The following is a 14,204-nucleotide window of genomic DNA, read 5'->3' on the forward strand; positions in this document are numbered from 1 at the left end:
AGATGAAAAGAATCCAGGTAAAAATACTTTAACACTTACTGAGTCTCTGAATCCTAATTATCACGCAGCAGGAGGTGAAGACGAGCAGGTGGAAGATTTAAGTTTTCTGAAGTGTTGTTGGTATATTTATTTTATTTTTGGGCTGCAGATTGCAATACAAGCATATAACTAACAGGCAGTATCATCTCTTCTACTGTCGATATATTGCCAAGATTTATGAATTTTGTACAATTTGAGAGATTCAGTTAGAACATAAGAGCAAGAACAAGTAAGTCTGAGATTAAAAAAAAAGAAATTAGATAAATATAAAATACATGTCTATATAAAATTAAGAGGCATGGAGACAAGAGCATTACATAATAATTTGGCCGTGAGGATTTTTACATATTTGACCCACGAAGTCGTTAACTTAATAAAGACAGTTTTCCTTTCCATAACTTAAATATCATTTACTAAATCTATCCGTTCTTGTATTGATGGAAGCTTATTAGAGGTTTTATACAAGCAGATATCAAAATAGCAAACATATATTCCCTTAACATTTGCGTCGTCCCGGGTCAAATTGACCCCGTCTGTTTTGACTGTTCCTTCCTTCCTTCCTTCCTTCCTTCCTTCCTTCCTTCCTTCCTTCCTTCCTTCCTTCCTTCCTTCCTTCCTTCCTTCCTTCCTTCCTTCCTGCCTTCCTTCCTTCCTTCCTTCCTTCCTCCCTCCTTTCCTTCATTCCTTCCTTCCTCCTTCCTTCCTCCCTCCTTTCCTTCTTTCCTTCCTTCCTTCCTTCCTTCCTTCCTTCCTTCCTTCCTTCCTTCCTCCCTCCTTTCCTTTCTCCCTCCCTCCTTCTCTCTTTCTTTTCTTCCTCTCTCTTTCCTCCCTTGTATCCTTCCTCCCTCTCCTTCTTTCCTTCCTTCCTTCCTTCCTTCCTTCCTCCCTCCTTTCCTTCCTTCCTTCCCTCCCTCCTTCTTTCTTTCCCTCCTTCCTTCCTCCCGCCTTTCCTTCCTTCCTTCCCTCCTTCCTTCCTCCCTCCTTTCCTTCTCCTTCTTTCCTTCCATCCTTTCCTTCCTCCCTTCCTTCCTTGACTCGAGGACAACAGGAGGGTTAAGGTACCTTGCCTTAAAATCAACACATCCTTAGAATAAAGTGAGGAACAGAAGGAGCAGATCAGTATCAGACATGTTTCTTTTTTTAGGTTTTTTATGAACTGAAGTGTTTTTTAAGCAGCTGCAGCTCAACATCAGTCATCTGTGTGTGTAATATTTAGTACATGCTGAGTATTAATGGTGACGTTCATTGGAAGGAAGCCTGGATAATGTGTTGTGTCACAGCGACACCCAGTGGACATAAAGAGAACTTCAAGAGCTGACTGAGAAAATAGAAGAAACTAGAGTATCTGTAGGTCTTTAAAAGTCTTTAACCTTTGTGTCGTCCTCCCGGGTCAAATTGACCCCATCTGTTTTGACTGTTCCTTCCTTCCTTCCCTTCTTCCTTCCTTCCTTCCTTCCATCTGTCCTTCTTCCCTCCCTCCTCCTCTCTTTCTTTCCTACCTTCCTTCTTTCTTTCCTCCGTCATTCCTTCCTTTCGTCCCTCCTTTCCTTCTTTCTTCCTCCCTTCCTTCCTTCCTTCCATCTTTCCTCCCTCCTATTCCTTAATATGAGACTATATGACAGAAGTGATAGTCATACTGCATGGTAGTATTCTTTAAAATGACCATAAAGTATATTTGGAAGCATTAGGAAACATAATCATGGATGTAATCAGTGTTTTATTTATTTATCATCTTTTCAGCAGGGAGCAAAACACCTGAAAGTGAAATAATGACTAAAAACTTCACAGATCAGAACATGTTCAGTATTTATATTTTCTGTTTCCGGACTCAAGTGGACTCAGATTTGCTTGTTGTGGTGTTTTAATGAGCTCGGCTGGATGCTGGATGCTGGATGTGGTTTTGCTATTCAAATGCTTCTGTCAGCATCAGATGATTCATTATCAGGAAGTCTTAACTCACTGCAGGTTGTTGAGTTTCCTGTCAGACGCTCATCATCCAGTCTGCTGATGAGTAATTAGTGTGCTGAGTGTGTGTGTGTGTTCCCTCAGGAGAAGCACAACAGTGTGTGATGATGAACGTTGGTCCACAAGCAGAGAAAACAAATAAAACCGCTGACATTCTGTTTATGAAACATTTAATCAATGAAAGTGAAGTAAAAGTACCTGAATATACATCAATGTAAAAATACTCCATTACATAAGTATTGTGAGTGATGTAGTATGCAGTATTACAGTAAAAGTACTGCAGTATTATAGTGATGTAGTATGCAGTATTACAGTAAAAGTACTGCAGTATTATGAGTGATGTAGTATGCAGTATTACAGTAAAAGTACTGCAGTATTATGAGTGATGTAGTATGCAGTATTACAGTAAAAGTACTGCAGTATTATAGTGATGTAGTATGCAGTATTACAGTAAAAGTACTGCAGTATTATGAGTGATGTAGTATGCAGTATTACAGTAAAAGTACTGCAGTATTATAGTGATGTAGTATGCAGTATTACAGTAAAAGTACTGCAGTATTATGAGTGATGTAGTATGCAGTATTACAGTAAAAGTACTGCAGTATTATAGTGATGTAGTATGCAGTATTACAGTAAAAGTACTGCAGTATTATAGTGATGTAGTATGCAGTATTACAGTAAAAGTACTGCAGTATTATAGTGATGTAGTATGCAGTATTACAGTAAAAGTACTGCAGTATTATAGTGATGTAGTATGCAGTATTACAGTAAAAGTACTGCAGTATTATGAGTGATGTAGTATGCAGTATTACAGTAAAAGTACTGCAGTATTATAGTGATGTAGTATGCAGTATTACAGTAAAAGTACTGCAGTATTATAGTGATGTAGTATGCAGTATTACAGTAAAAGTACTGCAGTATTATAGTGATGTAGTATGCAGTATTACAGTAAAAGTACTGCAGTATTATGAGTGATGTAGTATGCAGTATTACAGTAAAAGTACTGCAGTATTATGAGTGATGTAGTATGCAGTATTTTCTGTTTCAGTTTCTTTTGGCAGGATTGTTGTGCTTTGATTTAACCACTAGATGGTGCTGCAGACCCAGTACAGGTGAAGTCTTCATGTTTGGTCTGTTCTGGTTTATTTCAGTTTCTCTTTTCTTCCTCTTGTAAAACACTTTAACTTGTTTTTAAAAGTACTTTTATAACTGAAGTTAGCTTGTTTTATGTTTATAATCTGTCTCATATAAACTTTAATGGCAAAAATTAAATTAATAGAAATTTTAAGTTAAACATCTTTAGAGTATTCAGACTGAATTTAACTGTTTAAATACTCATTTCAGGTTTTTGTTTCTTTTTACATTAAATGATTTATTCACTATTTAAATTCAAACCAAAAATGTCACCAAAAAAAGCAACAGAATAAACAATAAAACACTTAGACAGGGTTTAAGATCCTTCATCACAGTTCTTTATTGAAATGATTTACATGCAGTGAAAATATAAAACATGAGATTTGTTTGCAACAGAATCAGAAAACTGAACCAGAGTGTTTTGCACTTTAAACAGTTTAACATCAAATCACAGACTTTGCATATTAAACATACAGCGTTTGGTTTGAGATCATTTCTATAAATCATGTCTACGTTTATCTGCCTGAGTTAGTTTATAAAAATGAAGTTAAGTGGACTTTCTGTTATAGATTATACAAAGCTTTGATTCACAAGTATGATGTAAAAATGCTCTGAAAACACTGATGATGATGATGATGATGATGATGATGATGATTATTAATGTAAATTACATGTGATGTGTTGTTATTGTGCTAAAACATGAATATAAACAGTGTAATGTTCCTTTAAGAAGCTCAATCAGACACATAGACTCATTAGTTTGGTTGTTTTTTGTTCCTCTGTGCTTCATAAACAGAAGAGTCTCCAGCTGCACACACACACACACACACACACACACACACACACACACACACACACACACACACACACACACACACACACGATCATCAGTGAAATGGTGTGTGTCCTCTCATAAAACTGGAGTGTACTGTAAATAAAAATATGTATAAACTTACTAGGGCCGGGCGATAAATCAATATTGTGATATTTTATAGTTAACGTGTGTGTGTGTGTGTGTGTGTGTGTGTGTGTGTGTGTGTGTGTGTGTGTGTGTGTGTGTGTGTGTGTGTGTCAGCTTCACAGACTCCGGCCGTCAGCAGAGAGGAATCAGAGATGTCTCACTCTGCTCTGATTTCTTTGCACCACAGAGAGAAGCGACCAGCATTAAACTACATTACAGGTGTGTGTGACAGCTGATCTGTTAAATCCTGTTTAATTAGTACAATAAACATGAAATATGAGGAAAATTATAAACAGAAATGGAAAATAAAACTATGGTAAGACTCAGTAGAAATACAACACTGAGTGAAAATAAACCTCTTTAAAATGAAATGAGAATATTAGAAATAGCTTGAAATGATAATTAAAGTGAACATAGTGCTCTTTGTTTTGTATCTGCAAGCTGAAGTCTTATAATATTTAATATTTTTATTATTGTCAACAAATCCCAGTATTGCAAGTATTAAGTATGTGTGTGTGTCCAAAATAGAACATTTAATTCTCTATTTTATTAAATTAAAATTGAACAAATTGTACATTAATCAAATATCGCGTAAGTATCTCGATGCAGCAGCTACTTTAAAACAATGGAAATGAAAAAAATTATCAATTTATACTCGAATGATGTCCAATAATGACTTTAAATAGAAATATCATCCTTAATGTTTAAAAAAATAAAACCTCACTACATTTTAAAGTAACCCAACAATTAATTTATTTATATATTGGCCAATTAACAAGAAATTAATTAAGTTATTTTGAGAATTAAGTAATCTGTTAAGTCTTTTAAAAAATATATATATTTAGTTGTTTAAGCTTCTCAAATGTAAAAATGTGCTGCTTAATTTTTTTATTATTATATTATTTAAAAAATATTTGGATTTTGGACCATTGGTTGAACTTGATGACATCACCATGAACCAGGAAACTGACGGCTTTAAAAAAAAAAAAAAAAAAAAAAATCTTCTTGACTGTTTTCAGATGTTCAATAAGCTGAATAATGAATCCTAACATTGTTCTTCAGTATCACAGTTAATCAGATATATTTGTCTGAACATCATCTAACAACTGATTCAGACTCTAATTCATTAACTGAGACTATTTGATAAAATGTGAACAAATTCAGGCTAGTAAACAGGGATTGTAGCCAGGAGCTGAATCAATGGGAACATTATTCCTCCCCCAAAGCATTCTGGGAAGTGTAGTTCCGATCATTGCCCCAATTAAATAAAGGCAGAAACTAAGGAGGGTTGTTACCTCTGAGCGCCGTCGTCATCGACTCCACTGAACTGTAATCACACTTCAGACGTGTGTGTGTGTGTGTGTGTGTGTGTGTGTGTGTGTGTGTGTGTGTGTGTGTGTGTGTGTGTGTGTGTGTGTGTGTGTGTGTGTGTGTGTGTGTGTGTGTGTGTGTGTGTGTGTGTGTGTGTGTGTGTGTGTGTGTGTGTGTGTGTGTGTGTGTGTGTGTGTGTGTGTGTGTGTGAGATGACTTATTCAGAGCCGGTTTCTTGCAGCATCTCTAGTCTGTAACTATTGCAATAAAAACGGCTTTTATCAGCTCAGATGTTTCACTACTTTAACTGTAGTGAAGGATTTGTTGACAATAAAATATAAAACAACCTCAGATCTCATCATGAAGGATGTGAGTTCAGTCTTAGAGGAGATAATGTATCTCAGGAGACCGAGACTTCTTTAACCCTTCTGTTGTCCTCGAGTCAAAGAAAGAAGGGAAGAAGAAGGGAGGAAGGGATAGAGGAAATAAGGAAGGAAGATAGGTAGGGAGGGAGGAAGGAAGGAAAGGAGGAAGGAAGGATGGAGGAAATAAGGAAGGAAGGAAGGAAAGGAGGAAGGTAGGAAAGAAGAGCAGAGGAAAGAATGAATGGAGGGAGAAAGGAAGGAAGGGAGGAAAGAAGGAACAGTCAAAACAGACGGGGTCAATTTGACCCGGGAGGACGACACGAAGGTTAAAAAAGAATCAAGTCTGAATTAATTCAAACTCAACATTTTTAATGTTTCTCATAAAGTGAATTAAATGACAGTTTTGTCCTGTTTGCATCATCAGAGGGTAATTAACCTGTAACTACCCTGCAGGTGTAGCAGAGATGTGAAAGTGGCTCAATCTACACTTTATCATTTCAAGTATTTTGTACCTGGAGAAAATCCAGATGTGATTTATGTTATAATGAACGTTCATTTACACTCAGCTGCATAAATGTGTCCTTCTGCTCCGAGGCTTTGATTCCAGCTTCTAATATTAAAGGGTCAATGATGTTTTTTAGTGTCCGTGTGGGTTAGTTTAAATTTAAAGGGTTAAATGTGAAAATAAACGTATGAATAACTTCACACATTCTTTTTTTGTGGACCCAGCATCAAATTTCTGCTTTTAATCCATTTTGAGAGAATATATTAGAGGATTATGGCAAAAATGTCTAAGTGGTGTAACCATAAAAACTTTGTACTAAATAATTCAACTTGCTTAAAAACAGTAAATTGTCAATAAAACACCATATCAACTAGTTTGGCATGATCTTACATTATAACTTTATATTAAATAAAGGTAATGGAATACAATTGTTCTAAATATTACATTTACTCTGGTAACCATGGAGATCAGGAACCATTTACATGTTTTAAATAAAGTCATTATTAGTATAAGTCTACGGAAAAGTATTAGGGCCACAGAAAAAAATAGAATTCTGAGAAAAAACTTTTTTCCAAAACCTAAAAAAAATTTAAGGGAGTATTTTTCGTTGTTGAAATTTTTTTTTAAATTTTATTTTGGAAAAAATACAAAAAAACTGAATTCTGACTTTTTTTCAGAAATAAAAAAAAAATCATTTTTTTCAACAACAAAAAATTCTCCCTTATTTTTTTTTTAGGTTTTGGAAAAAAGTCTTTTATCAGAATTCAAATTTTTTTTCTGTGGCCCTAATACTTTTCCGTATAAATCCACTTAAATACACTGTAGGTAATATTTATCATTCTTTTGTGGTTACACCATTTGACATTTTCAGGAGCATTCAGTCTTACTTTTGGTAAAAAATGGTGCAAATGTCATTTTACTGACCCATTTATCTTCTGTTTGTTTCTTTAGGTTTCTACGGCAGTAAACTGAATATCTTGGACAAAATCAGACACTTGAGGATCATAAACATTGATTGACATTTTTCAAAAATCATTTTTAGGCCAAACAACTAATCGATTAATCGAGAAAGTAATCAACGGATTATTTGATCATGAAAATAATTAGTTAGTTGCAGCCTGAGTGTAAATATCTGTACAATACATTCAACTAAAGGTGCTTTGTGTGTGAAAGATGATGAATAGACCCTAACCTTTAATTTAATATATTTATATTTATTTAATGTATATTTTGTTGTTTAAACTGATTCATGTTCATTTATATATATTTTTAATTGTATTTATTGTATTTTTTTACAGTGTATATTTGAATGTTTTTTCTTATTTATTATAATTTTATTTCATTTTGTATTTTTGTACTCATACCATGTTGTTAATACCATCGTTAACTTGCTAGTTTGTAAAACTATTGTTCAATAAAGCAATAAAATAATAATAAATTCACATAAAACTGAAACAGGGTCAAACCTCAGACCCTGATCTTTAAAAAAAAAAGAAGAAAAAAAAGTGCACTTGATTTACAGTATCAGAGAGATTGGTCCAAACAGGAAGTACAAACCTGCGTCTCCTTCCTGTCTCAGCTGATGATGAAGACTCTCGGCCCTTCCTCTCTCATCGGAGGAAGACTCTCTATCACCATGTTGTCCATCAGTCCGTATTTATCCTCCTTTTTATTCCTCCGCCCCCCCTCTTCTCCTCGGGCCTGTTGATTGGCTGAGACCTCGTCGACAGGCTCCTCCCTCTCCACAGGCTGAGACAGCTGATTGGTCAGCTGCGACATCGTCATCTGCAAAACATCAAATCATCTTTAAAAAATGATAAAATGCTGCAAACAGTCAGATTAATGCTTCTCTGTGAACTATGATACAAAACATAATAAACTAAAAGTGTTATTAGTCTACGAACTTTATATGTTTATACGATATATGGAGAGACGATATATTAACATTTAACCACAACATTGAGCTTAACCCTCCTGTTGTCCTCGAGTCAATGACGGAAGGGAGGGAGGAAGAAGGAAGGAAAAGAGGAAGGAAGAAAGGAAGAAGGAAGGAAAAGTGGGAGGGAGGAAGAAGGAAAGGAGGGAGGAAGAAGGAAGGGAAGGAGGGAGGGAGGAAAGAAAGAAGGAGGGAGGGAGGGAGAAAGGAAAAGAGGAAGAAAGGAAGGAAGGAAAGAAGGAGGGAGGAAGGAAAGAAGGAGGGAGGGAGGAAAGAGATCTTATATCTGCTAACTACAACATTATAGTGACTTTAAATGCTTTATTAAGTGTTTTTACAATGATGAATACATTTAAGTGTTAATAGGTAATTTATCATTAATCTCATAGTACAGTTGAGGCTGCAGTTTACAGTTTGGCCTGTAGGTGGTGCTAGAGGAGACGACAGCATCACTGAGCTCGTTAGGTTTCATCCTCTGAACCTCATTACACACCAATAGATTCAATAACTATCAACATGTTTCAATCTGTGATCATCTCATTAACCTTCCTGTTGTCCTCGAGTAAAGGAAGGAAGAAGGGAGGAAACGAGGGAGGAATGGAGGAAGAAGTAAGGAAGGGAGGGAAGAAGGAAGGAAGGAAGGAAACTAAGAAGGAAGGGAGGGAAGAAGGAAGGAAAGGAGGGAGGAAGGAAGGGAGGAAAGGAGGGAGGAAGGAAGGGAGGAAAGGAGGGAGGGAGGAAGGGAGGGAGCAAGGGAGGGAGGGAGGAAGGAAGGAAGGAAAGGAGTAAAGATGGAGGAAAGAAGGCAGGAAGGAAGGTAGGAGCGAGGGAGGGAGAAAGGAAAAGATGAAGGAAGGAAAGAAGGACAGAGGAAAAAAGAAAGGGAAGAAGGTAGGGGGGAGGAAAGAAAGAGAAGGAGGGAGGGAGTAAAGAAAGAAAGGAGGGAGGAAAGGAAGGAGGGAAGGAAGGAAGGAAGGAAAGGAAGGAAAGGAAAGGAAGGAGGGAAGGAAGGAAGGAAGGAAAGGAAAGGAAGGAGGGAAGGAAGGAAGGAAGGAACAGTCAAAACAGACGTGGTCGAGGACGACAGGAAGGTTAAAACCTAGTGAGTATTAAGCAGCTACGGTCGTCCACCTGCAGCTCTTTGAACAGGTGCAGCATGGCCACGCCCACAACGATGACCAGGAAGGATCCGACGGTGGTGACGATGTCGACGACCGCCATGCTGCTCCACTCCTGGAAGAGGATGATGGAGGTGGAGAGGACCACGGAGGTGAAGAGCACGTAGTAGATGGGATAGACCAGCAGCGTGTTGAAGGAGTCCAGAGACTTGTTCAGGTAGTTTACCTGCAGACAGGAAGTAGATTAGTTACTCTGTTTATAATGTAATAGATTACTAGTTACTCTGTTTATAATGTAATAGATTACTAGTTAGTCTGTTTATAATGTAATAGATTACTAGTTACTCTGTTTATAATGTAATAGATTACTGATTACTAGTTAATCTGTTTATAATGTAATAGATTACTAGTTACTCTGTTTATAATGTAATAGATTACTAGTTACTAGTTACTCTGTTTATAATGTAATAGATTACTAGTTACTCTGTTTATAATGTAATAGATTACTAGATACTAGTTAGTCTGTTTATAATGTAATAGATTACTAGTTACTCTGTTTATAATGTAATAGATTACAGATTACTAGTTAGTCTGTTTATAATGTAATAGATTACTAGTTACTCTGTTTATAATGTAATAGATTACTAGTTACTAGTTAGTCTGTTTATAATGTAATAGATTACTAGTTACTCTGTTTATAATGTAATAGATTACTAGTTACTAGTTAGTCTGTTTATAATGTAATAGATTACTAGTTAGTCTGTTTATAATGTAATAGATTACTAGTTACTAGTTAGTCTGTTTATAATGTAATAGATTACTAGTTACTAGTTAGTCTGTTTAAAATGTAATAGATTACTAGTTACTCTGTTTATAATGTAATAGATTACTAGTTACTCTGTTTATAATGTAATAGATTACTAGTTACTGTTTATAATGTAATAGATTACTAGTTACTAGTTAGTCTGTTTATAATGTAATAGATTACTAGTTACTGTTTATAATGTAATAGATTACTAGTTACTCTGTTTATAATGTAATAGATTACTAGTTACTAGTTAGTCTGTTTATAATGTAATAGATTACTAGTTAGTCTGTTTATAATGTAATAGATTACTAGTTACTGTTTATAATGTAATAGATTACTAGTTACTCTGTTTATAATGTAATAGATTACTAGTTACTAGTTAGTCTGTTTATAATGTAATAGATTACTAGTTACTGTTTATAATGTAATAGATTACTAGTTACTCTGTTTATAATGTAATAGATTACTAGTTACTGTTTATAATGTAATAGATTACTAGTTACTAGTTAGTCTGTTTATAATGTAATAGATTACTATTTACTCTGTTTATAATGTAATAGATTACTATTTACTAGTTAGTCTGTTTAAAATGTAATAAGTAATGTAACTTATTACATTTGATGACTTTTCTAATGTTCTAACCAATGTTTTCATCTGTTAGGGTAAATGTTCCCTCCATCTGTCCTTCCTTCCTTCCTTCCTTCCTTCCTTTCTTCCTTCCTTCCATCTTTCCTTCCTTCCTTCCCTTTCTCTCTTCCTTCCTTCCATCCATCCATCTTTCCTTTCTTCCTTCCTTCCATCTGTCCTTCCTTCCTTCCTTACTACCTTCCTTCCTTCTTTCCTTTCTTCATTCATTCCTTCCTTCCATCCATCTTTCCTTCCTTCCTTCCTTCCCTTTCTCTCTAGCTTCCTTCCCTTTCTCTCTTCCTTGCTTCCTTCCTACCTTCCTTCCTTCCCTCCTTCCTTCCTTATTTCCTTCCTTCCATCTGTCCCTCCTTCCTTCCTTCTTCATTCATTCCTTCCTTCCATCCATCCATCTTTCCTTCCTTCCTTCTTTCCTTTCTTCCTTCCTTCCTTCCATCTTTCCTTCCTTCCTTCCCTTTCTCTCTTCCTTCCTTCCTTCCGTCCCTTTCTCTCTTCCTTCCTTCCATCCATCCATCTTTCCTTTCTTCCTTCCTTACTACCTTCCTTCCTTCTTTCCTTTCTTCATTCATTCATTCCTTCCATCCATCTTTCCTTCCTTCCTTCCCTTTCTCTCTAGCTTCCTTCCCTTTCTCTCTTCCTTGCTTCCTTCCTACCTTCCTTCCTTCCTTATTTCCTTCCTTCCTTCTGTCCTTCCTTCCTTCTTTCATCATCATCATTTCTTATAAATCAACATTTATCTCTCATGTAGATGTTAGAATATAAAATAAAGATATCTGATGAATAAAGTGGGTTTAATTGGTACTGTGACTCCATTTAAACCCACGTCATTATTTATTTACTAAATATAAAACAAAATATTGATTTCAAAGAATTAAAAACAGTAATATATGTATTCAGTAACATGTTAAATATTAAAACCATGAGGAACAATCTTGCAGGTGTGACTTCAGATGTAACCTCGTTTATAATCATCATCACAGGTGAGACAGATGTTCTCTGATAGATTAAGAAGGACACACTTTCCTAAAAATAAAAGGACATTGCAGTTTACCTGTGTTACTATGGAAACGATGAGTGTGATCAGCAGGATCCAGGTGAGAGGACTGCGAGCACAGAAATATCATAATACACTAAAAGAAGAGAAGAGAAAGATAATCAATGATAACATTCTTTAAATTTACTTCCATGACTGTTTCCTGTTCATTTAAACTCTGTAAGCTCTTTATCTTTATATATCTTTATATTATGTGTGATTATCTTTATTTTCTCTTACTGGAATGTTTTAATTCATCTTATATTATTATTATTATATTTACATAAGTCCAAATCTCTGTGTTTACCTGCTTTTTTTTTTTAAAATTATATGAATATTTACACTGGTGATATTTCTATTTCACATAATATATAAAAGCTGTAAAACATAATACATGTATCTGTGTCTCCTGCAAAAGTTCACTGTATGAAATATATATTGGTGTTTGTTCAATAAAGAAGATTATTAAAAAAAAACATGTGAACAGGTGAAATTCATCAGAGACGAGATTTACAACAAAGTTTGTGACGTTAAAAAGAAAAAAATCCTGAAGTTTAGGAGAAAGAAATAATTTTGTATATTGTGTGCTTGGTGTTTTTTATGTTATGAAAAAATAAATGTTCTTATATAATAATATATACATAAAATATATATTTTTAAAAATATATAATTATAATAATAAAAAATAATAATATAGTATTTTAATAATTATAGTAATATTTTTTTATATTTCTATATATTATTATTGTTTTTTTAATCAATGTTTTTTATTCTTTGTTTTTGTTTATTCAGGCAAAAAATAATAATACAGTATGTTAATAAATATAGTAATTATTTGTATATTTTTATATTGTTTTTATATTATTATTATTTATTTATTTTTTTAATCACTTTTTTATTCTTTGCTTTTGTTTATTTATTATTATGCAGAATGAGAAAAAAGCAGAAATTAGAGTTTCACATTGTTCCACATCTCGGTGCTTCCTCAATCAGATGCTGCACATTTAAAACAGGTGTGTGTGTGTGTGTGTGTGTGTGTGTGTGTGTGTGTGTGTGTGTGTGTGTGTGTGTGTGTCTGACCGGTCTGGATGGCGATGGCGAGGCCCTTCACAGAGGAGACGGTGAAAGCTCCGAGCAGCGAGCAGATGCTGATGTAGACGAGGATGTTTGAGCTGCCGACCCGAGGAGAGAAATACACAACGAGGACTACACACAGCACCAACACGGCCGACATGTACACCAGGAAACCTGACAGGAAGTAAAACAACAACATGTACACCAGGAAACCTGACAGGAAGTAAAGCAACAACATGTTCACCAGGAAACCTGACAGGAAGTAAAACAACAACATGTTCACCAGGAAACCTGACAGGAAGTAAAACAACAACACGTTCACCAGGAAACCTGACAGGAAGTAAAACACCACTTCTTTAACCCTCATGTTGCCCTCGAGTCAAGGAAGGAAGGGAGGAAGAAGGAAGGAAGAAGGTAGGAGGGAGGGAGGAAAGAAGGAAGGAGGGAGGGAGGGAGGGAGGGAGGGAGGGAGAAAGGAAAAGAGGAAGGGAGGAGGGAAGAAAAGCAGGAAGGGAGGAAGGTAGGGGGAGGGAGGAAGACAGAAGGAAGGAAGAAAGGGGGATGGAGGAAGGGAAGAAGGAAGGAGCAAGGAATGAAGAAGAAAGGAAGGGAGGAGGAAGGAAAGAAGGAAGGAGGGAGGAAGGAAGAAAGGAAGGAGGAAAGGAAAGAAGGAGGGAGGAGGAAGGAAGGAAGGGAGGAAGGAAAGAAGGAGGGAGGGAGGAAGAAAGAAGGAAGAAAGGAAGGGAGGAGGCAAGGAAGGAGGGAGGAAGGAAGAAAGGAAGGAGGAAAGGAAAGAAGGAAGGAGGAGGAAGAACAGACGGAAGGAAGGGAGGAAAGAAGGAACAATCAAAACAGACGGGGTGATTTTGACCCTGGAGGACGACAGGAAGCTTAACTATGACTATAACATGAATCTGTGTTTCCTCTTCAAAGGAAACGTTCTTTACGGAGCACAAAGCGTTGATGACGGATCGAGTGTCTCTCTGACTCTTTGTTTGTTTCGTGTTGAAGACAAAGAGCCGGAGTCACATTTCAGTCGTCGTCCTTTGTTAATGTTCAGTATAATTCTGCTTTGTTGGCTCAGTTTATCTTTAAAGGGTCGTAAATGTCCAAGTGAGTCTTAAACCAACAGTCAGGTAGCTCAAAGGAGTCATTCATGCTGTAATGATTCCTCCTGTTCATACCGACCATTAGAAGATCCTTCATCATGTTTACAATGTAAAGTGATGGAGGACTAAACCCACAGTAACCCTCCTTCTGTGGAAACATGGACCCCGTCTGTTTTTACTGTTCTTCTTTCCTCCCTCCCT

General features: G+C 35.9%; 1 protein-coding gene across 1 annotated transcript in view; it reads right to left on the bottom strand.

Moving 5' to 3' along the window:
- Positions 1–3,459: 3,459 nt before the first annotated feature.
- nipal4 (NIPA like domain containing 4) overlaps positions 3,460–14,204 on the bottom strand; it is a 25,606-nt gene continuing 14,861 nt past the window's right edge. The window contains 6 exon segments of the mRNA XM_062433585.1: positions 3,460–4,273; positions 7,838–8,065; positions 9,348–9,560; positions 11,839–11,897; positions 11,900–11,917; positions 12,901–13,068. Of these exon segments, the coding sequence (XP_062289569.1) occupies positions 7,856–8,065; positions 9,348–9,560; positions 11,839–11,897; positions 11,900–11,917; positions 12,901–13,068 (668 nt within the window). The 3' untranslated portion in view covers positions 3,460–4,273; positions 7,838–7,855.

This window comes from Scomber scombrus, chromosome 14, assembly GCF_963691925.1.
Source record: "Scomber scombrus chromosome 14, fScoSco1.1, whole genome shotgun sequence".
In the NCBI taxonomy this organism is placed as follows: domain Eukaryota; kingdom Metazoa; phylum Chordata; class Actinopteri; order Scombriformes; family Scombridae; genus Scomber; species Scomber scombrus.